Genomic DNA, 26,902 nt, shown 5'->3' with positions numbered 1-26,902 from the left:
AATGAGATCTTTTCTTAAGATTCCTTTCACTGAGCAAACGAGTCCTTTGCTTTAAAATTCAGCCATACCAAAGGACTCAGGAGCACAGACAGATATTTTCTAACCATTACATGATGAGTCTCTCATCAGTTTCTCAATAAGAGCTTTTGTTCCCCTCTGAAATCTCACGAGCCAGGCCTCCACTTAGAGATTTTCTAGGCAGAGACGTTCCAAACTCCTCTACCTACCAGTTTCCTAGGAATAACATTCCCGTGGTCAGGTTCCTCACAGCATCAGTCATTTACTTCTTCATCACAGTGTCTGCATCAGTCACTTACCTCAGTGCACTTACCAAGAAGCAAGTTAAGGGAGGTAGGGTTAGTTAGTTAGTTAGTTAGTAGAGTTAGGGCTTAGTTCAGGGCACTGCAGCCCACGGTGAGGAAGGCTGGGTACAGCCAGAGTGAGGGACCGCTGGGTGCAATCTTCCTCAATCAGGAGACACAGAGAGACAGACGCTGATGTTCTTCTCATGCTCCCTCATCTTGTGCCAAGTTGGACCCCAGTCCATGCACTGGTACCACACACACTTAACGTGGCTCTTCCCAACTCAGCCCAGTTTACGAGGTACTCACAGTCATGCTCAGAGATTTATCTCCTGGTTGGTTCTGTTCTTGTCAAGTTGACACTTGGTTTTAACTCTCATCCATGCCTGTCAAGACCATGATGGAAACATAGCACGCTGCAGCAGCATCCCATTCCTTTCCCGTCTGTTCAGCTAGCTGTCCTCCAATGAACCCTCCTAGCCCATGTTTGAACATTTCTTCCTAAACACAGTCTTAGCCAAGTAAAGGTATAGAGTATGTTATTTTACAGATGGGAAAGCCCACTCATTGCTGCCAAGGGTCAGTCAGTGATGGGATTTAACACTACCTCTCGGGACCTATTTTTGTAAAAATATTTAAAGACCAAGTAGCAAATATGTGTATAGTTTGTAAGACTTATAATCTTTACAATTGTGCCTCATAAAGAAAATTTCTTGATCATTATTTTAAAGACTGATTGCCCTGTGGGATGTCTGAGCGAGTCAGAAATTTGGGGAGCTGTAGTAAGTGGGGAGTAGTCTGTGCTTTCCCAGAAAACGCATCGCTTACATAAGGAAGACATTCATTGATCTCTTATGTAACAATACAGAGCCGGCAGGTCGTCAGGGCTGATGGCAAATTTCCCATCTGAGATTGTCCTAAGTCCACGTTTTGGTCCGTATTCTAATTCACACACCCTTGTCTCTATTGAAGTTCCCCCTTTTCTCCCCATATTACCAATGGAAAGGAAGAAGAGGGCGGTCAGTTTCCTTTCAGATCATAAAAGAGGATCGTAGCACCGGCTACTTTCACACACACTCCACTGGACCTTACACCACCTGGACACTGAGGCTGCAAAGGATAAGATGGAATAATGCAGTTTTTAAGTAATATCTGTGTGCCAGAAAACTAGAAGGTTTCATTACCAGAGAGAAGAGGTGAGCCGTTTCTATTGGAGAACAATTAGGAGTCAGCCACTGTGTTACAGACAGCTCATGGTATTGAAATATTACTGATCCTCACTTGCAGAATTCTCAACATGAAACTATGTAGCATGCATTTTGCATATACTAAGTGCTGAGTAAAAGTTTTTTTGAATTAATGAAAGTTGGCAGCAAACTGAGGGCAATGCTTCGTCTGGGAATGGTTATGTACAGAAAAATTCTGGCAGAAATGGGAGGATTTCATGCTTGCTGGGTGCTATGATGTTTACTTTAATACAATATCTTGTTATTATAACATTATGTAAGATGTTAGCCCACAGGCTAATCTGGTTTGGACACTTTATTCCACTGATGGCACTATTCAGGGAACGTGTGAAGCCTTTGGAAGGTAGGGTCCAGCCAGACTTGGAATATTTGTACTTCCCGTTCTGTCTCAGCTTCCTGTTCCATGGAGTTGTGGGTCTGAGGAGTCTCAGCCACAGTCTAACTGCCACGGATCTGCCTGCCTGTGTGTTTTCTCTGCTATGATTGAGTACATCATAAAAGGTCACAAACCAAAATGAGTCCTTCTTCCCTTATACGATTTAAGTTTTTTGTCTGTCACAGAGACAAGAAAACTAATAGAGAATTCTCAGAGTAGCTGAGATAGCAGCGGAGTTTAGTTAGCTTCTAGCAAGGTTAGATAGAACTAACCTTAAGAGCTAAGTTTAGATTGTAGGCGAATTGTGTATTTTATACAGTGGTAACACCAACATTTAAATTGTGTGTTTAATTCAGAAAAATCTCACAGTGGTGGGAAAACTTTAAGAAGGTAATTCAATGGGGTAAGAGATGAAACAAGAGGAATGATGGGGGTCGGGGTGGGGTCTACGGTTGGAACAGCCCATTAGTCCCTGTATCTCAGAGAGCAACAGGCCTCCTTCTGCAGATCTGGCATCTGGAGACCTCAGCAGGATTCAGCCATTCCAAAGGGGCAGTGAAACAAAAGATCTGACAAGGACCTGACGGAGTAGTAAAGTCTCCACCATGCAGCTGATGCAGGGCTGAGTGCAGGGGGCTCCGCTTGAGACTGAAGTAGGAGCCCAGCTCTGTGGAAGCCCAGAGCAGTGGGCTTGGGAAGTGATTCTTTTCTCAGAGGGTGAACAGATTTCCAGAGTTCTTATTGAATTTCTGAGAGGCAACAATTCTTTAAAAAAATCTGTTTATTATTATTGTTATTGTTGATGTTTATTATTATTATATTATTATTATTATTATTATTATTATTATTTCTCTGCCTCAGGACAGAAAAGGGTGTGGAGAAAACAAGGGCAGAAACTGACAGATTTTCACCTTCAGCCATTCTGAGCCGAGAAGCTCAGTACCATGCATTTCTTGTCATTTGGTAATGCCCTTTGGTGCTTTATAGAGCTGTTTTCTTTCTTAAAGTGAGAATAATCATGACAGAAACAGGTTTAATTTAGGTAGGGTGGCTAATTGTGATAAGTGAGACTTTGGTGTCTTGCTACTCTGAAATAATTTGATTATTATAATTAAGGAAGAAATATGAAAGAATAAACTCTCCAAATTGATGTCTTAGGTCAAACTGGCCTATTAAGGGAAGATGAAATTGTGTCTTTCAGCATCTCGCCTCTGCATAATTGGCAGGGCACTGTGTACTCTCTTTGGCTAGTCAGCAAAGATTCTGTTAGAATATCCTTGTGTAATCCATACTCGCACAATAAACAACCTTCACGCCATATGCATGTGAGACTGCTTTATAGCTTGCTATTCATTACACCTATTTATTAAGACTTATTAATAAAATTTTGATGATCTATTATAGAAATCCTACTTTGATCCTATAAATATTGTATTTCTTTTAAAAAACAATCTTTCCACTTGTGACAACCAAGTTGTTGTCTATGTGTGAATTGAAATATATAAAATAATGCAAAGGAACACAATTTGAGAACTTATAAAATTGAGTGGTAAGGCATATTATGGTTACTAGCATTAAGTCAAATCAAAGCAGTTAAAATGAAGGGCTGTAAGAGGGCCTAGGAAGGTGCCTGCCAAGCTAGTCAGAACTTACACAAAGGCAGAACCAGAGAAACTCTTCTATCAAGTTGTCCTGTGTCGGATCCTGATATAGCTGTCTCCTGCGAGGCTATGCCAGTGCCTGGCAAATACAAAAGTGGATGCTCACAGTCATCTATAGGATGGAACACAGGGCCCCCAATGGAGAAGCTAGAGAAAGCACCCAAGGAGCTGAAGGGGTCTGCAACCCTATAGGAGAAACCACAATACGAACTAACCAGTACCCCCAGAGCTCGTGTCTCTAGCTCCATATGTAGCAGAAGATGGCCTAGTCAGCCATCAGTGGAAGGAGAGGCTGTTGGTCTTGTGAAGATTCTAGGCCCCAGTATAGGGGAATGCCAGGGCCAGGAAGTGGGAGTGGGTAGATTGGGGAGCAGGGGGAGAGGGGAGGGTATAGGGATTTTCAAAGAGGAAACTAGAAAAGGGGATAGCATTTGAGATGTAAATGAAGAAAACATCTAATAAAAAAAGAAAATATGACTCAAAGTAAAGGTAACATTTGGTTCATTTAAACTAACCCAGAATAGTAATATATAATTGGCACTGACTAAGAGGGCTTTCATTTTCTCTTTAGCTAGACAGAACTTTAGAAGGCTTTGTACCTATAGGACCTTAACTTCATTTTTCTTGGAACAATAATTTTCAATAAATTGATATTTATTAAAAAAAGTTGTCCTGCATCTTCTGTATGATTGTCGTGGCATACACATGCTTGTGTGGACACACATACACACACACACATTCCATACTGATAAACTAATAATAATTAAAAAATTAAATGACATTTGTTATATATAAACTTTTAATACTTTGAACTCTAGAGGCATTTTATTGTGGCCTCCATGTATTATGACTAACTATATTTCATTTTATTTTATAAATGAAAATTTCAGTTTGCGTGTCGAATGATTTGTTTAAGGTCAACCAGTCAGCTGCTACATCTGGGCAGCGAATCTGGCCCTCATTTTTGTTTGATTTGCTCATTAATGCTTACACCCTGACTCATCAAATCAACATGTGCTCATCATAGTGAGGTTATGCAATATATGGCTATATGGTATGGGTCCAAATTTAAATTGGCATTGGGTTTGGGAAAGACAATTGATGTTGGTTTTGGTTTGATGAGAGTCAGAGGTCAGACAGAGTCAGTCTTCAGGAGCCTGTGCATGCTCTCTGCTCTCAGCCTGGTAATGAGGAACATATGCATGTTAATTAGCTGTGGTATCAGGAGGAGTGGTCTGTCCAACCCATGGCTGTAGACTAATCCCAGGGAACTTAGTGACTTCTACAGTACAATTATTGCACACCTTTTTCCTTTTTAAAAATAGGTATTTATTATATGTGTATGAGTACAGGATCTCTATCGCCAGACACACCAGGAAAGGGCATCGGATCCCATTACAGAGGGTTGTGAGCCACTCTGGACGAGCAGCCAGTGCTCTGGATCGCTAAGCCACCTCTCCAGCCCCTGAAGCTTTTCTTTCCTAAGGAATGTTTTCTTTTTAAATTTTAATTCACATCACTATAGTTTAAGATGAGGGCAAGTAGTTGCGAGGTTATTCCATGGTAGGAATCCCACCGCCGTTCTGAAAAGCTCCATTAATTCAGAAATCATGAGAAACTTATCTGGACAGTACGCTTTTGTAAAAGTTAGCTTAAAATGAAGACTTAACATACCTCTTGGCGTATGCATCACTGTGGTACTGAGGGGCTCTGTTGTGTGACCGTAGGCAGCACCTTGTCCCCTGTTGGGTCCTGGATCTGCCACTTGAATTAGGTGGCTTGGTTCCTTATATGGACAAGCTTGCTTCTGGTGTTTCCAAATGCAGTCCAATCACAGCATGAATGGATTTGGGGATAAATATGATATGACCCCCAATCACCCTGGCCTTTCTTCTCTAATCTGCAGTTTATAATGAAATGGAGCCAAGAATCCCACATGTTACAGAGTGCTCCGAGGGCTAAATGAGATTATTTATGCTTAAAGGCTATTCAAACTGCACACAGTGTTAATCAAGTTGTTAAATTTGGCTTTTAAAACTATCATGATTATTTTGCCTTTATAGTTTACACTATGAAAACGTTGAGAGGAGACCGAAAGCAATGGGCACTAACTGTGATAATAGTTCCAAGCTGGCATGTTCCTAATCTGAATATAAGTAGCAACAGTGCCTAGCTAAAATACTAACCTGGTGAGCCTTGAAGCATCCGTTGGCTATTCTGTCTCCAAGAGTGGATGGTATTTATGATTGAACCCACACTTTTTGCTGTCAGGTTATGGTGGATAAATTATTTTAAGGTTTTCCACATTTCAGTAAGTGGAGACTCGTTAGATTCACGGTGGCAATTGCTGTGATACGTTTTTAATTGGAAAAGAAGAAAATAATGCTTGCCCAATTTTTTGTTATTGAGAGACAAATAAATCTCTTCTTTACTTTACTGTCAACAGACTAAAAATGCTTGAGAGTTTCCATGTTCTGACAATAAGCTATCTGAAAAGAGAAATAGAGACATTGTGACTCGTACTAGTGACAAGAAGGTATTTAGAATAAATTTAAACTGGAGAAACGAAAGAGCTACACACTGAAAACTAGAATATTGCTGTAAGGGTTGGAGGCAAATGGAAAGTTATCCTGTACTTGAGAATTCAAATATTTAGTATTGTTAAAATAGCACCATCACTGCAAATGACCCGATGAAAGGATTCAATGCAGTTCTACCACAAATCCCAATGACTTTTTTCAAAGAAACACAGGAAACATCCTAAAATATGAAGATATACTACAATTTCTATGGCTTCAATGTGGTCTCTGTTGCCCATATCCATTTTAGAGAGTGAGACTTTGATAGTAAACTTAACTGTTATTAACCAGCAAGTGCATGTGGCTACTGGAAGCTGGGGGTGGGTGTTCTTTATTCTTGTGGCTGCCTGTCTGCTTTGGTGGGCAAATTCTCCTAACTGAGGCATAACTGAGAAAAAGTGTACATAATTAAGGTGCACAACAAATAAATCCTACGTGTGTATACAGTTCGACAATTGTCACAACCACACTAACATAACCATCCCTCATATAGGATCCATCTTTATACACAGTGAGGTTTATGAACTATTCTCAGCAAGTGTGAAACAGAGTATTATTAATGACCCTACTGCTCACTAAAGTGCACATAAGAGCCCAGGATACATTCAGAGTGCAAAGATGAAAACTTGAAGCATTAGCCACCAGGCCGTCATAAAGAAGAAAGCTTCAGGCTTGTGGTGTTCAGTGGCTTCAACAGTGAGGTTTTCCTGACCACCCAGTCCACTGCTCTCTCTGTCCTGACTCTCCCGGGTCTTGTCTGTTCTGAATTTGGAATTCAAGACCAAACCATATGAAAGTGCCAAGTGAAGTTTCTCTTTTCCTAGGCAAACTTGCTAGGCTGAGTTTTCTCGAAGTCCGTGGAGGAGGGGGTGAAGTTATGTTCTATGTATTTCTTTCAACAAATATGGTGAGAAAAATTGATTTTCCTGTTTCATCCGCCTCACAGAAGGCTGAGAGTGACTAATTTCACTGATCTTTTCAAGACTCTATATATAGCGAGCCTTCTGGCTAAAGATACCACTTTAGAGAGAGGCTCACAGATTTAAATCCAGTTTTCTCCCAGGAGGTGTCAGAAAATCTACCTGGCTCTGCAGTGGCCTGTCGCTTTGGTTTTGTAGGACCCACAACTCTTTGCCATCGTTACTGATGTAGCTATGGTAACAGGAGAAAGTACGTAAAGAGAAAAGTTGGGAGTGTTCAATTTCTGGGAAGGCTCTCTGGTTTTTCTCTCAAAGATGACATGCTTTAAAAACAGATTTCTAAACATATTCATTAATTCATATGATTTTGTGGTGCACTGCATTGTATATAGCATAAGATCTAATTAGGAGAACCTATCAAGGGAGTCTAAGATTTGATATTTATGAGTTATTCTTTGATAAAGTTTTGAGAAAGGTATTGTTTGCAAGACTTACTTTGTAAAACCATACTCTAGCGCATTCTTACTGTGTGTTTATTATTTATTTAACTTTAGAGTCCCCCAGAAGCATAAAGGCATCCACTGCTACAGCTGAGCGGTTTTTCCAGAAGCTGAGAAATAAACACGAGTTCACAATCTTGGTGACCCTGAAACAGATCCACTTAAATTCGGGAGTTATCCTCTCCATCCACCACTTGGATCACAGGTAGGTGGAGCTTGTAATGTTTCTGGGGCCTTCTCTGTGGTGTTTGCATACAAAGGAGACATAAACACAAGCCCTGCTAGGAGGGGTTTGCGAGGGACTTTAAGACATAGAGTTTTATATATTATGCAGTACTGCATGCAGAGTCCTGCACAAATGCACAGGGACCCATTGAATCTCAGCATGTCGGGAGCACAAAAAAGTCCGCTCTGAAGATTATTTGTCAGTCCCTAAATCCCTCAAGGGCTATCCTCCTCAATGCGAACACACACATACATCTTAACTCCTGGTCATTAACCAAAAAGGCCCAGTGACTTTTCCCTTTCGGGAATGTGACTGTGGTATCAAGAACTTAATAGCCTTATGATTTTAATCATATACAGAGAACTTACCTGATAAGTCGCCGTACTTACGGATGTGTTCATGAGTGGGGACCAGGATGCTTATGAGCATTTTCTACTTTCTGTTTCATGTGGAAGGATCACTAGGAGAACTGGCAGAAGAGGCTGAGAGAGGAGCTTCACCCATACACTTGACACATGTAGCTATAGATGCACACATACTGAATAATACCCAAATACTGAATGATAGCTTACAATGACACAGTTATCATTAATCGTGTTATTAATTAATAATAACTAATTGTTATTGAGTTATTAATAACAATCGGAAAATAATAATTTTGACAATGGAAATGTTCACAGGCTTATATTTGGCTGCCTAGTCCGATTATGTATTATCTATGAATTGGGCAAGTCACGTGGCGATCTGTGTCGCCAACTGCTTAGCTGAAAGGTGGGGTAATAATGACAGCCCCTTCTTAGGTGGTCGTGAAAAGTAAAGTTTATAAACCCAAAGTGCTTTAGATACATAGTGTTAATGATCTCCTTCAGATTTTTGGAAGAAAAAAGTTTATTTGGTTCTTCTTATTGTAGATTAGGCAGTCTGAAACTTTTCAGATCTCTTCCAGATACTGTTGGGCAAACTTAATCAAATGTATGAGAACAAAACGCAACAAGTCTTAGAGGGGAAGGTTCTTGGTACCCTTGTTCTTAGGGTTCAGGGGCTCCCTGCATTGCATCCTTAACCTCAAAGGATTATTTCACTGGCCTTGCTCTCCTCTGGGCACTGACCTGTGCCAGAGGGGAGGGCGCCATGCAAGCACCCAGCTGGGAACTACTTAAACCACTGACCCCATCTCCCCACAATTTCCAGAGATTTCCGCTTGCCCCGGGCTTCTCTTTAGTGCCCCGGGGTGAGGTCAGGTCTGAGCTTGTGGCCCTGGGCCTCTGCCCATGTCAGCTGGGCTTTAGGGGAACAAGAGCGACACAAAATAAAGAAAGACCATTCCAAAGGAGAATGGCCTTCTATCGTGGGGAGTCATGCTGGGGATATTTCTCCTTGGTGAACTTGTAGATTCTTCCTCTCTGTGTGAAGACATGGAACTCACCAAGCCTTCTCCCAGGTGCCAACACTTACTTACACGTGTGGGCCACCCTTAGCTTCCTTCGTGCCCTCTCTGCTGTGTGGTAGCCAGGTCTGACTGCATCCTTAGCTCATCATGTTCTTACGTTAAGTTCTACCTGATCACTGCCTCTGGGATCTCTGTATTAATTCTGTAAGTTGTTTGCTTATTCATTTTATGTTTGTCTTCAATGTCAGCAAACTTTAGTGAAACAAACACCACCACATTTGTGATACAGGATATCTTTCCATTCTGTAAAGTATAGTTTATTTTTAAGGCATTCATTCTCAGTGAGATGACAACCATGAAAGAGTTGCCGTCAGCCCGTGCGTGCTCCCTGAGTTCATTCGCCATCTGTGTTGAATTGAGGTTAAGAGTGTAGCCCAGTATGCAGCCTGCGTGTCTCATCGCTCGCTCTACCACTCACTGCCCCTCTTTACGCCTTGTGGTCCTCACCTGTGGATCCATATAAAATGTTAGTGCCCCTTAACTCCAGAAGACCTGGTGGGGAGAGCCTTGTACCCAGACTGCACCCCTATGAGATGTACTGTCCGTGGGGAGTCATTAGACCACTCGTCTGCCTGTTTCTCTGCCACAGTACCACCTAACCTGCTACTGATAGCATCAGGATTATACTTACATGTGTTTGGATGCTCATACCCATGACCCATGTGCATGTACACAGTGGTGCCAGAGGAAGATGCCAGGTGTCCTACTATATCACCCTTTGCCTTATTCTCTTGAGACAGCATTCCTCATTGAACCCAGAATTCACCATTTTCTGCTAGGGTTGCCGGCAGGCTAGCAAGCCACAGTCCTTGTATTGATTTCCTTCTCCCTACCCTGAGACACAGAATCCCAGGCTTATGCCTGGCTGTGCCTGGTGGGATGTGCACCCAGTTTCTCATGTTTGCACATCAAGCACTCTTGCCTGCAAAGACATCACCCAGCCCCATCATTTTACTTCTTATCCAAGTGTTTAGCTTTATCATTTTCTGGACATGTATTTAGGTATTTCCTACTTTCAAACACACATAAAATGTAATCATAAGGTAGTTTGTGGGTGTATCCACGGGAACAGATAAAATAATGTGGCCATGCAGATTGGCAGACAAAGCTCAGCCCTCTGGTAAAGAGTAAGCTGCCCTTGATAATGCTAGGCAATAGATGTTTGTCTGATGAGCTTTTGATGGATATCTATCCTGATGGCCTCAGCAATTAAGGTATGGAATTTGGTGGCATATGGTGGCTTCTTGCCACAGTAGACTCCAGAAGATCAAACTACAACATTGCCAATTACATATGGCAGAGGGTGTATATCTTTGAATTAGTTATGGAACCCCAGAGTGCTTGTAATGTGTGGGGCAGTTATGTGCAACTGAGACTTTCTGTTGGTTTTCCATATAAATTGGTCTTCTTTCTGTAAGTATGCCACTTCTAACTGGCAATGACTGGTGCAGATCTTATTTTCCGTTTCTGGTTCATAATAAGGGATCATCTATCACCTGCAAGAGGCTCACAGCGATGATTGAGTATGGGAATGTGTGAGTTTGGGTCACTTCCTCTGAGCACGTACTCTTGAATCCACATTAGAAAGCTACAGGGCAAGAATCTGTGAGCTTAGATTACCCGAGGATAAAGTGTCAAGAAGAAAACAGACACTGGTGGACAGTATAATCTGAAGAGCTGATGTGAGGCATCCTCTGTCCAGACGGTGGTCCCCTTTCCTGTGCTAATTGCACTGAGCTATTGCTATCAGTGACAGGAAAGAAGGGAAATGACAAAGTGTGGAGATCCTGGCTCAGCTGTGAGACGAAGACCATGAGGAGAGTGCCAAACTGCACAGAGCCTGAGTGTCTGACTGCCCAGAGCATGAGTGTCTGACTGCCCAGAGAATGAGTGCCTGACTGCCCAGAGCATGAGTGTCTGACTGCACGTAGGCTGTGTCTGACTGTACATTGTCTGACTGCACAGTGTCTAACTGCATGGAGGCTGACTACACAGAGGCTCACTGCATCAGTGCACAGTGTCTGAATGCATGGAGGCTGACTACACAGAGGCTCACTGCATCAGTGCACAGTGTCTAACTGCATGGAGGCTGACTACACAGAGGCTCACTGCATCAGTGCACAGTGTCTGACTGCATGGAGGCTGACTACACAGAGGCTCACTGCATCAGTGCACAGTGTCTAACTGCATGGAGGCTCACTACACAGAGGCTCACTGCATCAGTGCACAGTGTCTGACTGCATGGAGGCTGACTACACAGAGGCTCACTGCATCAGTGCACAGTGTCTAACTGCATGGAGGCTCACTACACAGAGGCTCACTGCATCAGTGCACAGTGTCTGACTGCATGGAGGCTGACTACACAGAGGCTCACTGCATCAGTGCACAGTGTCTAACTGCATGGAGGCTGACTACACAGAGGCTCACTGCATCAGTGCACAGTGTCTAACTGCATGGAGGCTCACTACACAGAGGCTCACTGCATCAGTGCACAGTGTCTGACTGCATGGAGGCTGACTACACAGAGGCTCACTGCATCAGTGCACAGTGTCTGAATGCAGAGGCAAGTCTGCTTTGTGGCTGTATAATTTGCCTCCGGTTGCCTTTCCTAGTCCACCGGGGCCTCCATGAAGCTGTGTTTGACCTTTCCACTTCCCATCCATTCTTTCTCACATTAGCTTTCAGGGCATGGGTAGTCTCTCTCATGTTGCAGTTCTGATGTAGAATGCTTGTGATGATTGTGTGAATGCTTCAGGTTTATACACATGTGCTAATTCCACAGGAGACACTGAGTAACATTCATAGCTATTCACCACAATTATAGCAAATGCTGAGAAATTTTATAATTTTGATTTAATTACACAATTTTGGATTGGTAGTATATTCCATGGTTCAAATGTTTAAGACCTAAAAGGATGTATAGGAAACAAGTTAATCACTTGTGTTCCAGGCCAGCCGGTGTTATCCCCGTGGAAACCAGATTTTTTTCATTGAAGACATTACATCGTATGTTTGTATGTGTGTATGTGTTTGTTTGCTTAATGTGCATATATGTGGGCATGTGCATGCCATCGGACCTGTGGATGTCAGAGGAAACTTGCAGCAGCTGATTCTCACCTTCCACTATGAAGGTTTTGAGGACCAAGCTTTTGTTGTCAAACTTGGTGGCAAGCCCCTTTACTCACTAAGCCATATCACCAGCCCCATGGAAGGCATTTTACAAGTAAGAGTGCAATAGAATAATATAGCTCCTGACAGCAGTGTGTTGCAGGTGTCACATACACTGGCTGGGAAGAGCTGGGCAGTATTAATTTGATAGACTGGTTATGGAAATCTGTGAGATATGGAAATAAGTAAGTGTGCCAAAGCACAGCTTTTAAAATATGTGTTTTTTAAAAAGCCTTAGCTTTTGATATCCCTCACGTGTTTGCATCCATGCACAGATAGATGCCAGAAAGATGACTGTGAAATGGGGAGAAGAGGCTGGGGAAAAGGTTTGAGTCCTGTGGAGGGTCACAGAAGACATGTGCCTTGAAGGTGGACTGGTGACTAGTGGAAGGGGAAAAAGTACAGTAGGAGAAGGATGGGATGGGATGGGGGAGGCTGGATAAAGAGCAACAGAGACCGAACATGCATGGAACTCCCATCTCGAAACCTGCGTGCTAACTAAAAACTAATATGATAACCACTTCCACGATCTTTGCACACATAACTGAGGCCACGTATCTGAGCTATTACAGTCTGCAGTACAGTGCCGATTGCCACCCTGGCACCTGGAGGAAAACGCCACATGGCCTCCTAAGCCTTTTCTTAAACTTGCTTGCATGAAATTTTAGATGATTGGCAACAAATTTCTGCCAAATATTAAAATCATCGCTTCTAAGTATTATATACTATTGTACATTAAAGTTGAAAATTGTGTTCCATATATCATGTTGTCACACAGTTGGATGCTCAATAATCACTTGGTAGATGAAGAGTCAAGTGGAAGATAGAAAGTATGAACATGATCATAACTGGGAATCATAAAACCCGTTGCTGCTCCCATTCTCGCAGACCATAGAACCATGGAAACGTTCAGACATCTCTGAGGATGCGCAATGCCCAGCCAATCCTGAACTGTCGTTAGCTCAAGCGTGGGAGATCCCATCCACTAACCATAGCCACTGCATCAAAACTGCTGTAAGAAAAGTCCTCCAAGAATAACAAACTCTGTTTTAAGCTATTCCTCAGCTGAAAACCTAACCATACAACTTTGTTGGTTTGGACATAAGAGACTGATGGTCTTGCCCTGGGTCCTGGGACACCCAAAGGTGGCTAAGGGTAAGATAGAGATTGGAAGGGAAAACTATCAAGAGCATCTCAGAACTGGAAGCATGCTTAACTCCGCCATGGTGTGCAATCAACATCAGACAACAGTCTAATTGTGAAACTACAAGGTCCTCACGGCAGTGCACAGTGCTCTAGTGAGCTAGGAGGAAGGACTCATTTGCCCACCCATCTTGACATACTGGCTCCAGATACTCTTGTTCAAATAGAGGCTGCTATTAATTAAAGCACAGGTTTACATGAGCATCGTGTAAGGAGACTACTGGCTCAGGTTTTCCTGAGTCAGCATAACCGTCACCACTTCCTGTAAACAACTGCTGGGTCTGTGCGCCTGTCTGAAAGAACAAAGACACGGGGACAGCCAGTGCAGTCCTCTCTGCATTTCACATTTCTGAGGTCTGTGTTTCAAGGAGAAAGAAGAGGAAATGGGCCAAGAATTTTAAGACACCACCAACAATTTCTTCAGTACTGGCGAAGAAGAATATACACAACATTAAAGGCTTGCTGAAACAGCAAAAATAGATTTGTCAGTAAAAACAAACACGAACTTCCTCAGCAATTTCCAAAGGCCACCCTTTCCTTTTCGTGTTATCCAGCTCTGTGGCTTCCCTCAGATCAACACAGTCCCCTTTACAGACAGGTGCAATTACCTGGCCCACCCTCTCTATACTTTATGAGATTTCCCTCATTTTCCGAGAGTGTTGGGATTTACATAAATTGGTCCTCACGAAGTCGCTATTAGAATTTTCCTGATACCCCAGTGTTATTTATGATTCTAGCTTTGAATGCTCTACAAATAGCACACCCAGAGATAATGTGTGGCAGCAGCTTTGCAGACGGATTTAAAAATGTCTTGTGGTTTGCCGCCATCTTCCGAATTAATCAACCTAAGGTGGAAAAGTGATTTTTTTCCTACTCTGTTCATATTAATTATTCTACTTTCTGGGAAATTACAAATGCATTCATACATGAGTTTGATGAAATGTACTTGAGAGTGCTTGTCATCGAGTAAGCCATTTTTCTTTCGTGACGTAAGTACGTAAGAATCAGACTTGATGGTAATATTTGCTTGGCTTAATGGTTTTGAACTAAAAGATGGCACTGTTTATTGTGGGTGAAATTAAACAGGCTGACATAAAAGCAACTGCACCCTTCCCTCGGGCTGCCTGCATGCTGATAGCATTAAAGATAACGGGATTTATAAATTAAAGCTCCAAACCTCCAAGTTCTACATGATTTAAATCCCTTTACTCACATCTTGTTCTCCCTATAATAGTGTTTCCATATAATTATTTATCTCCAATGAATTTGCACTTCCAATATGAATTTTATACTTTACTCTGTTCCAAGGTGGCTGCGATGCATCTTCTAACATTAGTTTGCACACACGCATGTTGCTGAGAGACATGGGAGGTTCTTCAGAGCAGGAGTAAACGTAGAACTCTGGAAACAAATAGCAGTTGCCATACTTTCTGTCAGCCCCAGGCTTGCTCTTAGGTGGACCGATGGAACAGAATTCAAGTTTTAGTGTGTAAAGGTAAGCTCATGGGACACAGGTCTCCCCCCCTGTGCCAAAGACGAGAAAGGGCCGCATGGTTATTGCTATCCTGAGGATTCACTTCTCAGTCCTGCATGTTGGACCCTGCATCATACTTCCCCTTCCCAGAGAAGGCTGGTTCCAGGTCCCCTTCCTGTTTTGAGCAAGCCCAATCGTGAGGCTCCAAATACATCAGATGGTGAAGAGTTCCCCTTCCCTGCAGATCACGGAGGACCCGTGCTATGGCTGTTGGCTAGAGTTGGCTGCGGAACAAGGTATCCAGTCAGTCTGCTACTCGATCTGAGGGTACTTAACTTTAGTTCATCTGCTTCGCCAAGGACATAAAGGAGACTTTATGGTTTCCTCTATTTTTTCAAAAATGTTGCAACAAGTAAATTTAGAGGTCTGTCTAATCCTCTACCCCTTGAAATTATAAGCATGCTGTGGATCAGGGCCATGTTTCATACCAAGCTTCTCCTAATGGAGAGATCTGAGGTCATTGATGCAGAATTCCGCATGTGAGAGAGAAGGAGAGGGAATTGTAAGTCTAGCACGTGTGTCAATGTCTTCAATGTGTTACCTCTCCTCATAGATGATGTCTTGTGATTAAAAGTGGGATTGTTAATATTTGGAAATTGCCTGGAAACCTCCTGTCTTCCTTACGAATATCTGATATTCCATACACTAGTCATTCATGTTAGTTTACCTTAAGTAATTTTTCACACTGTGAGGTCAGGTATCCTATTAAATCTACCATTATTGCTTTGCCATTCCTTCAGTCTCTGCTCCATCTTTGTCCCTATATTTCTTTTAGACAAGACAAATTTTGGGGTGAAAGTTTTGTGGATGTGCTGCTGTCCTTATCCCTCCCCGGGAGGTCCTGCCTATCTACAAGTGGCCTCTTCGGATTCCATGTCCCCACTGTTAGGCATCTTGGCTAAGGTCACCTGCATTCACTCCTGGGAGCCTTCTCCATCCTGGGTCTCTGGGACTTCCTAGAGATCCCTACTCCAGTGGCTGCAGATGGCCAGGCACTCTCCTGGCCCTCTGAGCCTCTCTCCTGTTTCTCCCCAGATCTGATCCTATTTCCCATTTCTCAGCTTCCCTCTCCCACACAGTCCCTTCCTCTGTCTCCTATAAAGCAATCATTTTAACCTCCAAATGAGGGTGATGTTATGCTAATGACGCAGAGGAAGGAGAATGCAGTTCCTCTCCAAATTAGAAGAGAATGTCATTAGGAAACTCAAGAAAAATTGGAAATCATTAAAATTGTGTAGGAAATTTGTGGTGTAATATATATAAAATATAGGAGGTTTGTCTTGGTTTGTAGCAGTTGTTTGAAATAAGAATCGACCGAGGAATCTTGTAATCACCTTCTGTAACTGGCTCAACAGGAAAGAGTTATCCCAAGTCTGTGTTCGACTTTGCAATTAGTACGATGTGTAGCATCCATGAAAATACTGGCATTTAGTGTTCCTGGATCTGTTAATTGGAGTTTTGAATGCGGGAGGCAGCACTTACATATGTAACCTTTACTTTAATCAGCAAAGCCATGGACAGATAACAGCCCATTGTAATGTTCTGTAGTCTTATTTGGTAGCAAGTTGATGCTTTGGACTTTGATAGCAATATAAACAGAAGAGGCAGGCAGTCCCAGGGCCATTTTCCCAACAACCCAATCTTTTCTCACAGACAAGTACTGACACGTTAGGTCTCCATCAGCACCGAGGGCTGATTCTGGGCCATGCATTTTGCTCTGGAATCCTTTTGTTGACTTTGAAAGACTATCACCTGACTGTGATTAATGTAACGTTAGAGGACTTGGTATTCCATGCTCTGCATCTTCTTTTTTTTTTTTTTTTTTTTTTTTTTTTTTTTTTTTTTTAAGACAGGGTTTCTCTGTGTATCCCTGGCTGTCCTGGAACTCACTCTGTAGACCAGGCTGGCCTTGAACTCAGAAATCCGCTTGCCTCTGCCTCCCAAGTGCTGGGACTAAAGGCATGCGCCACCACACCTGGCTTTTTTACCTTTTTTTTTTTTTTTTTGGCATCTTCTTGTTCTTAAGAATCTGCTGTTGCTGTCTGGATTACCATTTTGGTATAAAACAGAATCAGTTATTAATTTATATTAAAAACACGAACAGACCTTGTTTTGGAATCATGTTGCATTTATAGATTAAAATGCGTTAACTTTAAAAATTTATTTATTTTATGTATGTGAGTACACTGTTGCTTTCTTCAGACACACCAGAAGAGGGCACCAGATCCTGTTGTAGATGGTTGTGAGCCACCATGTGGTTGCTGGGAATTGAACTCACAACCTTTGGAAGACCAGTCAAGCCTCTTAACTGCTGAGCCATCTCTCCTGCCCATGTGTTAACTTTTAATTTTATTTTTACGACACCAAGCCTTCTTTTCTGGGTAATGGCTTATCCTTAATTTTTACGTCTTATTTTTTCTTATAAGGGCACTTAAAGGACACACAGACTTTATTAGATACATTTCTAGGATCCTTTATAAGTTGGCTGCCAGTGAATTGGAATCTTTATTTTGTGTGATTATTTTTCTAATTTGGAAAAGAGTTATCAATACTATAATACTAGAAAATCATATGTTTTCTTTTATGTTAAAGGTGACTTCACTCGCAGCATTTAAGGAAACACAGTTTTGGAGGTTTGGGCTTCAGTGTAGAGTATACCAGCATTCGGAATGCACTGCCAAAATGTATTCTGTCTTCTGCAATCTGTGGGGCGCACACTGGCATTTCAAGAACCTTCTCCTAGATGAATGGTAAAGAGTCATTACAATGTAGTTAAATTCTGACATGAAGACGAAACTGACACTCACTCACATTTATGGAGATCTTTCTCCCACTTACTAATCAAGGAAAGAGAACATAGATCATTTAGAACATTGTTTCTCAACTCGTGGGTAGTGAGCCCTTTGTTGGTTGAACTATCCTTTCACAGGGTTCACATATCAGAAGTCCTGCATATCAGATATTCACATTACAATTCATCACAATAGCAACGTTACAGTTATGAAGTAGCAATGAAATAATCTTATGGTTGGGGGTTACCACAACATGCGGAACTGTATGTACTAAAGGGTCACAGCACGAGGAAGGCTGAGAGCCACTGATTAGAACATGTTTTATCTTTCCCTGGAGTTTAGTGTGTTCCCTTTTAAACAGCCAGGTGAAATGTTATTTTGCCTTCTCTATTGACAATGAAGTTAATGTTGTCTGCATTGCTTGAGAAATCTTATGCTCCTTGATGTTGTGGGCACTTGAATTCCATTGATTTTTTTTTTTTAAAGAAAAAGTCTTATATTTTCTCTCATGGTTGAAGTCTTGTATTGATTTGTTTCATCACAGCTCAAGCTGAGGCAAAGCCATTCATAGTTTTGCTGCTTATTATTATTATTATTTTTTGCCATTGACTTTTATCCATTGATCAGGTTGGAAGACAAATCATATGACACCATATTTTCTTAATTCTTTACTCTGTGCTTGTTTAAAACTGTAGGCAGGAGTGGTACATTCCTGGATCACAGGACACATAAATTGCTGAATGCTCATTCTATCCAGCTAGGAACATGCTCTGTTCACCACAAGGACAGAAGTGTGAACTGTGTTTTGTCTAAACTATATGGAAACAGTTTCTTTTGCAGTTGTTTTAAGCTTAAGTGACTTAAGCTTACATTTACACACTGTGACTTTAGCAATGCATTTACATTGTGTACAGTTTTATGAAAGTAGTGTTACATTTAAAATATGTTTTCTAATATGGCATCTTGAGAATGACTATAATTTGTAAAATTTACAGCTCCCCAGGTACTTGTGAATTTGATGTTTTGTATATAACTTTTGAATATATTAAGTTTTATAACTTGTTACTCTATCAGACATGAACATTCTAAACATGCTTTCCAACTGTTAGCGTTCTTACTGTTAGTCATGTATGTATGTGTGTGTGTATACTCACATGCACATGAACATACATGCATACCTGCAGTGATAAATTCCTCAGGTTCATGTTTTCTTATAATTATAAAAACTTGAAATGGTTGCAAACTTGCCCAGAACTTATAAAGCAAGCTAAATGACCTTCATGTTGTACAAGATTTCGAATTGGTAACATCTTACCTCATTTGTTTCCACTACCCTCCATCTCTTATGTCAGTAATGTCCTAGGCATTTGCCATAGACATCCGGCATACAACCTTGGTCAGCTGGGCAATGTGGAGCTTGCAAGATGACTAAGCAGGGAAACCCATTTGCTGTGTGTGCTGCGGAGTCAACTTTAATCCCCGGATCCCAGAGAAAGGTGGAAGGAGAGAACTGAGTGCATATACTTTCCCTGTGCATGGAAGGCACCATATACACTCATACACACACACACACACACACACACACACACACACACACACACACACACACACACACACACTAGCAATAATGAAAATAGAAAGCAATGTTGATAACTTGCTATAGCCAATCTACAAACTCCAGCCCGTTTTCTATCTAAGAAATAATTTTCCTTTCTTGGTTGTATTTAAGAACACACACTGCCTTGCACTACTGTGTGCTTTTTGTTTTGCTTTGGTGTTTGCCTTAGTTTTTATTTGTTTATTTTTATTTTCATCTTTTTAAAAATTTTTTTTGAGAGAGAGAGAAAGGACATAAAATGAGGATGATCTGGGAGGAGAATCAAAATATATTATATCAAGCAATTTATTAAAAAAGAAACACATATTTCACCTTGTGGTCCTTTATCATCTCCTCCACTGTGGAACAATGTTCGTTTTTCCATAACGTAGCATCCAATGTGGCCTTACCCACGGGTCTTTCCATGACCTGGTACCCTCTGTGGCCTTACCTGTATACCTTAGGCTCTATACCTTCATCCCGTGGGATCGTCATCAGGGCCATCCCATGAGAATGATGCCGGTCACACATTCCTGTCAGGACTCTCACAGCAGCGAGGCTGAGTTTTCTCAGGTGCCACCCCTCTGCTGAGTGACACAGGGCATGAGTGACACAGGGCATGGTCATTCTTCTCATGATGCTGACCTTCCCCCACTGAACGTGGTCATGAGCCCATGGGTTTGCCAGGGTTTTCCCTTCTTGATTAGGATTTTATGGGAGGTGATTTTCAGTTCTGTTGTAGAAATCTGTTCCTCATCAAACCTTCACCTACTTTCCTCAAACGTACTGGAAGTCTTCCCATTGTAATGGCTACGGCTGCTTCTTCCTGATGTGAATGCCACAACAGCATTAGAGCTAATATAGCTAATATAGCTAATGCTTGTAGTCAAACTCGAAGGCAATGTGTTTATACAAAACTTATTCCAAAACACATAACTCAAACTGTTTCTACGTTTCATTTTAAAATGGATATTTGCATTCCCCACATAAAAAATGTAAAAAGTAACTATTACATCTCTCCTTATTGAATTTTATTTATGTGCAAATGTGAAGGAAGTCTCTTCTTGGCTTTTCATTTATAATCCTTTAAGTGCATGGTTTTATTTTAAAAATAAAGCTAGTCATTCAGTTTTTACTAGTCAGTAATTAAAAAAAACCAAAACCCCACACTACTACAGACTCTTCTGTGCCCCCAGAATTGTGGCTTTCAGGTTGTGTTGAAGGAACTTTGATCAATCACATTAAGGAAATGTGCTTATATTTTAAGCACTTCATTTCTAAGTAGGTTCCAGAATTCATGTTATGTGAACTCTGAAGTATGACAACACAGAGACACACCAGGTGACGCAACACAAAGATGTGACTCAGCCTGCATTCAGAACAGCTTCCAACCTGATTCAGTTAAGGAGAAGGAGCCACAGCAGCTTCTCTGAGTGCCTGCAGGGGCCTCCTCTCTTCCCTATTTTGGCTTGATGCAGTACCTGCCCTGTTATCGGGCAACCCAGATTTGGTAGATAAATGGCTGAGAATCAAGGGGCATCTGCTAGCAGGCTTTGCAATAGCTGCTGGGTTCTTAAGGGCATCAGAGATTTCTCTGCATGATAAGGCCTAACATTTACTAGGCTTCTTCTGTGTCAGACAATTCTGTAAACACCTTAACGTGAATTAATCTCATCTAATGTTCACCACGGCTTATTAGTGGGCACCATCTCTATCCTCGTTTCACAGATACGGGCCTGTCCCTTGAGAGGTGGTGGCTCAGTTGTTATCACAGACCCAGGCTGCTCAGGATCACTCTCTCTCTCTTCCCACTCACTGTCTGAACAGCTCGCCCTTCTGCCTGCTTTAGAGTAGGGGCCCGACCTCTCCTTTCAACATTAAGACTGAACACTTTAGCTTTCTATTGCTCCTGAAGACATTAGGAATGTATTTTTCTCCTATAGAATCATGTGACCTATTCAATTCAGTGCAGTTATCAATATGCTCTACATGGTAGGGGGGATATTTAGATGTTTTTGTGCTTAATTTCTCTAATTACTTATCCACAAAACCATACCTGGTCAAAACTTGAAAATTGCTTTCCTTTTTGCTTTTTGGTATTTTTATGTCAGGTAGAACCTAGGGCCAGGCTGGTTTCCTTTTCCATAGCTGAGGCTGCTCTGTTTCCGGTTTCAGTTGCTTGGAAACTCACAGGTAATATCATCATCATCAGCAGCAGCAAGAACTCATGTTCAGCCCAGGATGTCCACTGCCTTCTGCTCTGACTCTTTCAGCCTGAACAGTAGGGGGTGATGGTGGCCCCTGGAGCACTCAGAAGGCAGTGGGACAGTGCTGACAGGGTCTCCCCCACCCCCACCAGTGGCTGCCCCTCTCCAAGTTCTCCCAGGATGCCTGCTGAGCTCTCCTATGTGAGGGAGCTGCTCATTCACTAGAGTTTCACCATGGCTTTCCTGCAAAGCTGCTGAGGACCCCTAACAACCCATAGCCTAACAGATTACTGCCAGCTCTTAGGAAAGCAAACTGTGGGCTAAAGAGGAAGGCTTAATCCAGACAGCATGCCACCTGGACTGCGTGTGTATCCAGTGTCTTAGTCGCTTGAGGCAGATCTCTCTGGAACACTTAAGTATCAGCTAGCTGTTTAGGTGAAGATGAGGACGGGAAATTCCTATGGGGGAAACTCATTTCTATCTTTTAAATGTTCTGTGGGACTGAAATTGTAAGTATGCATTTAGGTCCATAAAACTATGTAAGTATCTGACAATTAGAGAGAGTATTAGTGCATGCTCTTGAACACAGCACACACATATACACAGTCACACACTCCTCTCAATTCATCGCAAACTACAAGAGTATTTAATGTATTTGTAGGCTTGTTTTTGAAGGGATTAGCAGTTCTTTAATTTCAGGCAGGACTGACTTGAACTCCCTAATAAGTAAGCCTACACCTAGAAAAAAAAAGTTTTATTCTATTGTTACCTCAAAAGTAGAAACTTGACCTGAGTATCCAATTCTGGAAAAAGTTTAAGTAGCCTGTTAGTGGACTGGAGGGATGGCTGAGTGAGGAAAGTGCTTGTGACAGAAGCAAACAGACCAGAGTCCAGATCTACAAGACTTGTGAAAAAGTCAGTTACATTAACACATACCCATACCTCCATCACTAGGAGCAGAGATGAGTTCATTCTGGGAGCTTGCTGGCGGCAGGGTGAGCAAGAAGTTCAGTGGGACACTCTGTCTCCAAATGTAAGATATAGAGTTGAAAAGAAATGCACTCAGAGTCATATCTGACCTCTATACAGACATACTGAGACATTGCACATCTGTTCGACGTGTATACCACTCTTGTAGGGCCACGCGTGCTCACACACATGCACGCGCGCGCGCACACACACACACACACACAGACACACACACACAATACATATTAGAGTAACAAGTGCATAATATATCTTGCATGACTGTCATGGTTTGAATATGCTTGGCCCAGGGAACATTACTATTTGGAGATGTGGCCTTGTTGGAGTAGGTGTATCACTGTGGGCGTGGGCTCTTAAGACCCTCACCCTAGCTGCCTAGAAGTCAGTATTCTGCCAGCAGCCTACAGATGAAGATATAGAGCTCTCAGCTCCTCCTGTACCAGGCCTGCCTGGATGCTGCCACATCCCATCATGATGAGAATGGACTGAACCTCTGAACCTGTAAGCCAGCCCCAATGAAATGTTATCCTTATAAGACTTGCCTTGGTCATGTTGTCTGTTCACAGCAGTAAAACCCTAACTAAGACAATGACTAAAGAATTAATTTAGTTATTCCTCATAAGCAGGTCATTTCCTTATGCATCCACATTTTTTTTAACTTTTAAAAGTATTTTATTAGGATCTTTCAGGAAATCATGCATTTCCACGCCATTATATAAATAGTCTGGGCAAGATAAGTTTTTATTACATTGTCTGATACTCATGTTCAAGGGAGGCCCAGGTTCAGTCTGGGCGTAGGGTAGCCAGTCCGCATAGCTTACACCTTACAGCCTCTCAGGTTCAGATAGCTGGCAACAATGCAGTAAAAAGCCATCCAACTTGTCAGTGTGAGTAACAGCAAAGCCCTTTCTTCAAGTGTAGACAGCCAGCGTATGTTCTCAAACCCCCATTGTGCTACTGGGTCCTGCTGGTGAGGGCCAGGAACCTGGAAGAGGTCATTGGGTGAGCACGGGTCCGAGAGACGCAGGCCTGCAGGCCCCACCCCGGGCTGGGTCAATGACTCCACATTTCTATATCTATTTCTAGATGCTTGCAGAATGGAGTAGGCAGGTTGTGAGGATCTGGGGTCTTAGTAAGTTCTTTAAAAATCTAACTTGAGCAGAAGTGCATATTCATGTCACTTCCTCTCTGCATATTCACAGTCATTAGGGAAAAATATCCTATTTCATGTCACTATTCAAAATGAATCTTTGGTTAGGATTTTTGTTTCCCAAGCAAAACGAAATGATAGTAATACATTTCTTACAATCATAAGTATTTCAAGATTAGATCACAACATATAGGTGTATCCTTGAAATTCCAGGAAATAATGACATCAGTATTTGTATGGAAGTAGTTAAACCAGCCTCCAACTTCATTGTGTAATGTGTCAATGCAAAGTTCATGAAAGAAATTATGACCATTTCTGAAGTAAGAATGATGTTCATTGCAAAGGGATCGTAATATACACGAGTTTGGGAAGAAGATGAAGATGTCACTTTCTCAAGTTGGCATACCTCAAGAGACACCCTGCTTGTCTTAGACACCGTTGCTTGTTGCTGAGTTAAAACACCTCAAGAAAACCAAATTCATGAAGGGATTTCTTTCTATGGCTCATAGTTCAGGGCCACAGTCCATCACAGAAGGAGTCGCAGCAGTGAGAGTTTCTGAGTGCTGACCTTGGGGAAATCCTTCCCTGGACACAGGTATCCTGGGAATCTCTCAGTTTGACATTCAACTTCCCTCAGGTACCCAGGAACTGAGACTGCTTGAAACCAGTTCTCCAAGAAAACCCCAGGAATGGCCCACCCCAAATGTTGAGAGAGTCCTTCTTCCTTCCTGAACATCATGAGCAAGCCTTCTGTGTCTACACCTCTCTCAGTGTTTTCAACTTCCCAGGTCCCATCAGAGTATCCCAGTGGACTCTGCTGCAGCATTTGAGGGCTTTTAAATGTCCAATTTCCAAACAAACTCTTTCATTTCTTCTCACAAACCATTTCCAAAAGCTGAAGAACTATATGATCAAGTTTATCACAGAAGAGGTTGTTTCTAAAAAAAGAAAAGAAAAAAGAAAAAAAAGAAAACAACAACATCGTTTCTTCCTTCTAATTAGGTAATTTAGAGTCACATATTTCTAAAATCATTATTCAGTTCAATTACTATGCTTTTAGAATCATGAGTCCATCATGATTCCATGATCATGAGTCCATGTCACATAATATTAATTTAATATAATTAAATATAATATATCTCTCTAAAATATAGATAAAATATATATTCACATTTTACTGAAATTTTAGAATCAGTTTGGATTTTGATTGGTATCTTATGAAATCTATACATATGTTGGGGGGAATCATTGTATATTTATAAGAGACATCTCTTGATATTTTTCAGTAATATTTTAAAGCTTTTTTAAATAAAGTAATTATGCACTGGTGAGATGGCTCAGTGGGTAAGAGCACCCGACTGCTCTTCCGAAGGTCCAGAGTTCAAATCCCAGCAACCACATGGTGGCTCACAACCATCTGTAACGAGATCTGGTGCCCTCTTCTGGAGTGTCTGAAGACAGCTAAAGTGTACTTACATATAATAAATTAAATAAATAAATAAATAAATAAATAAATAAATAAATAAATAAATAAAAGAGTTTTAAAAAATAAAGTAATTATACATTTTAGGTTATATTTATTCTTGGAAATTCTGTTCTGATATTATTACAATTGGCATTGTTTAGGATTTCATTTATTCTTTACCTATTAAAACTGAGTTTTTGCACATTAATATTTAATCAGCAATCCTGTTAACTTATTTACTAATTCTAGCAGTTTATTTGTAGAATTTTATTTTCTAAGTTAATAATCATATTAAGCACCAATAAAATGTTAATTTTTTTATAATTCTTTTACTTTTTAAAAAACAATATTTGTTATTTTCTTGTACAATACATCCCAACTGCAGCTTCTCCTCTCCCCACAAATCGTCTCTTCCCACTCCTCTCCCCCAAATCCATTGCCCTTCCCTGTGTCCCCTCATAAAAAGAGCAGGCCTCCCAGGGACAACAAGCAACCATAGCAGAAGAGGATACAGTAAAACCAGGCACAAGCCCTGGTATCAAGGCTGGGAGAGGCAACCCAGACAGAGGAAAATGTTCCCAGAGTGGAAGAAAGTCAGAGACAGCTAGTGCTTTTAGGAGGCACCAAGAACTCTAATCTAGACTGGACTGGACACGAGCTGATTGACAGCATTATTCCATGTCTCATGGGAATAGCTTTTGACATCCCAGCACTGTGCATATGATCCAGTTATCAACATGTCTTTGTTTTGTTTTTGTACTTCATCTCATATAAAAGAACTTTATACTTACTCATCAATACTTACAAATATTAATGGATTTCTATCACATCAAACATATTTCTGCTGATTAAAATGAATTTTTCTTACTTTGTCAGTGTCTGATGAATTATACTGAATGGCTTTGCAAGATAAATTTAGCCTTAATTTTATAGCTTAATCCCACTTGACTGTTTTCTTTATGTGTGAATAGATTATATCTAGTAGTATCACATAGGCTTGATATAACTAGTTATATAAAAAGTTAGTTTTTAATTTTTCTCTCTTTTAATGTTTCTATCTGGTCTTAGACTCGCTAACATGACAGCAGGTTTCCTAATATAATGTATTCACAAGAAGAGTACCAGTATGAATATGTAGACAGTAGTGATTTATTTCACAGAATCAAAAGAGAATCAAGAGATGGTTCAATGCAGTTCAATAGCCAACGTGATGAAGGCATGACAGCATGAGATATGCAATCTTAACACAGCAACACGGGAAATAAGAAAAACAATGTGCTGTGCCTATACCTCAGCATCCTAACTTCTAGCGACAGAGTTCACAGACACCAGAGCACATGGAATCTTGATCATAAATTAAAGAGAATATTTGTTTTTGTGATTTTTTTTTTAAAGACAGGGTCTCACTCTTGGTCTTGGCTTGCCCAGAGCGAGCAAGCTGTGTAGATCACGTTGGCCTAGAACTCATGGAGATGGAGAAAGGCCTGCCTATACCTTAGTGATGGACTACAGATGCACACAACCAAACACATCTAAAA

The 26,902-nt window shown here is 41.3% G+C and overlaps 1 protein-coding gene and 1 long non-coding RNA gene across 6 annotated transcripts in view; both read left to right on the top strand.

The window, feature by feature from the left end:
- The window catches only part of Nell2 (NEL-like 2), a 309,357-nt gene that overhangs the window by 47,498 nt on the left and 234,957 nt on the right, over window positions 1-26,902 (top strand). For all 5 annotated transcript variants that reach the window (NM_001356950.1, NM_001289653.1, NM_001356951.1 and 2 more), the window contains one exon: window positions 7,640-7,790. In NM_001356950.1, the coding sequence (NP_001343879.1) occupies window positions 7,640-7,790 (151 nt within the window). The remainder of the gene's footprint in view (window positions 1-7,639; window positions 7,791-26,902) is intronic.
- Gm31370 lies at window positions 7,797-15,897 on the top strand. The gene is made up of 2 exons (XR_384375.4): window positions 7,797-14,621; window positions 14,941-15,897. It is a non-coding gene; the product is annotated as a predicted gene, 31370 (long non-coding RNA).

Source organism: Mus musculus, chromosome 15 (assembly GCF_000001635.26).
Source record: "Mus musculus strain C57BL/6J chromosome 15, GRCm38.p6 C57BL/6J".
NCBI classification, from domain to species: Eukaryota; Metazoa; Chordata; class Mammalia; order Rodentia; family Muridae; genus Mus; species Mus musculus.
The sequence above is the reverse complement of the archived record's forward strand: the minus strand, read 5'-3'. Positions and strand labels throughout refer to the sequence as shown.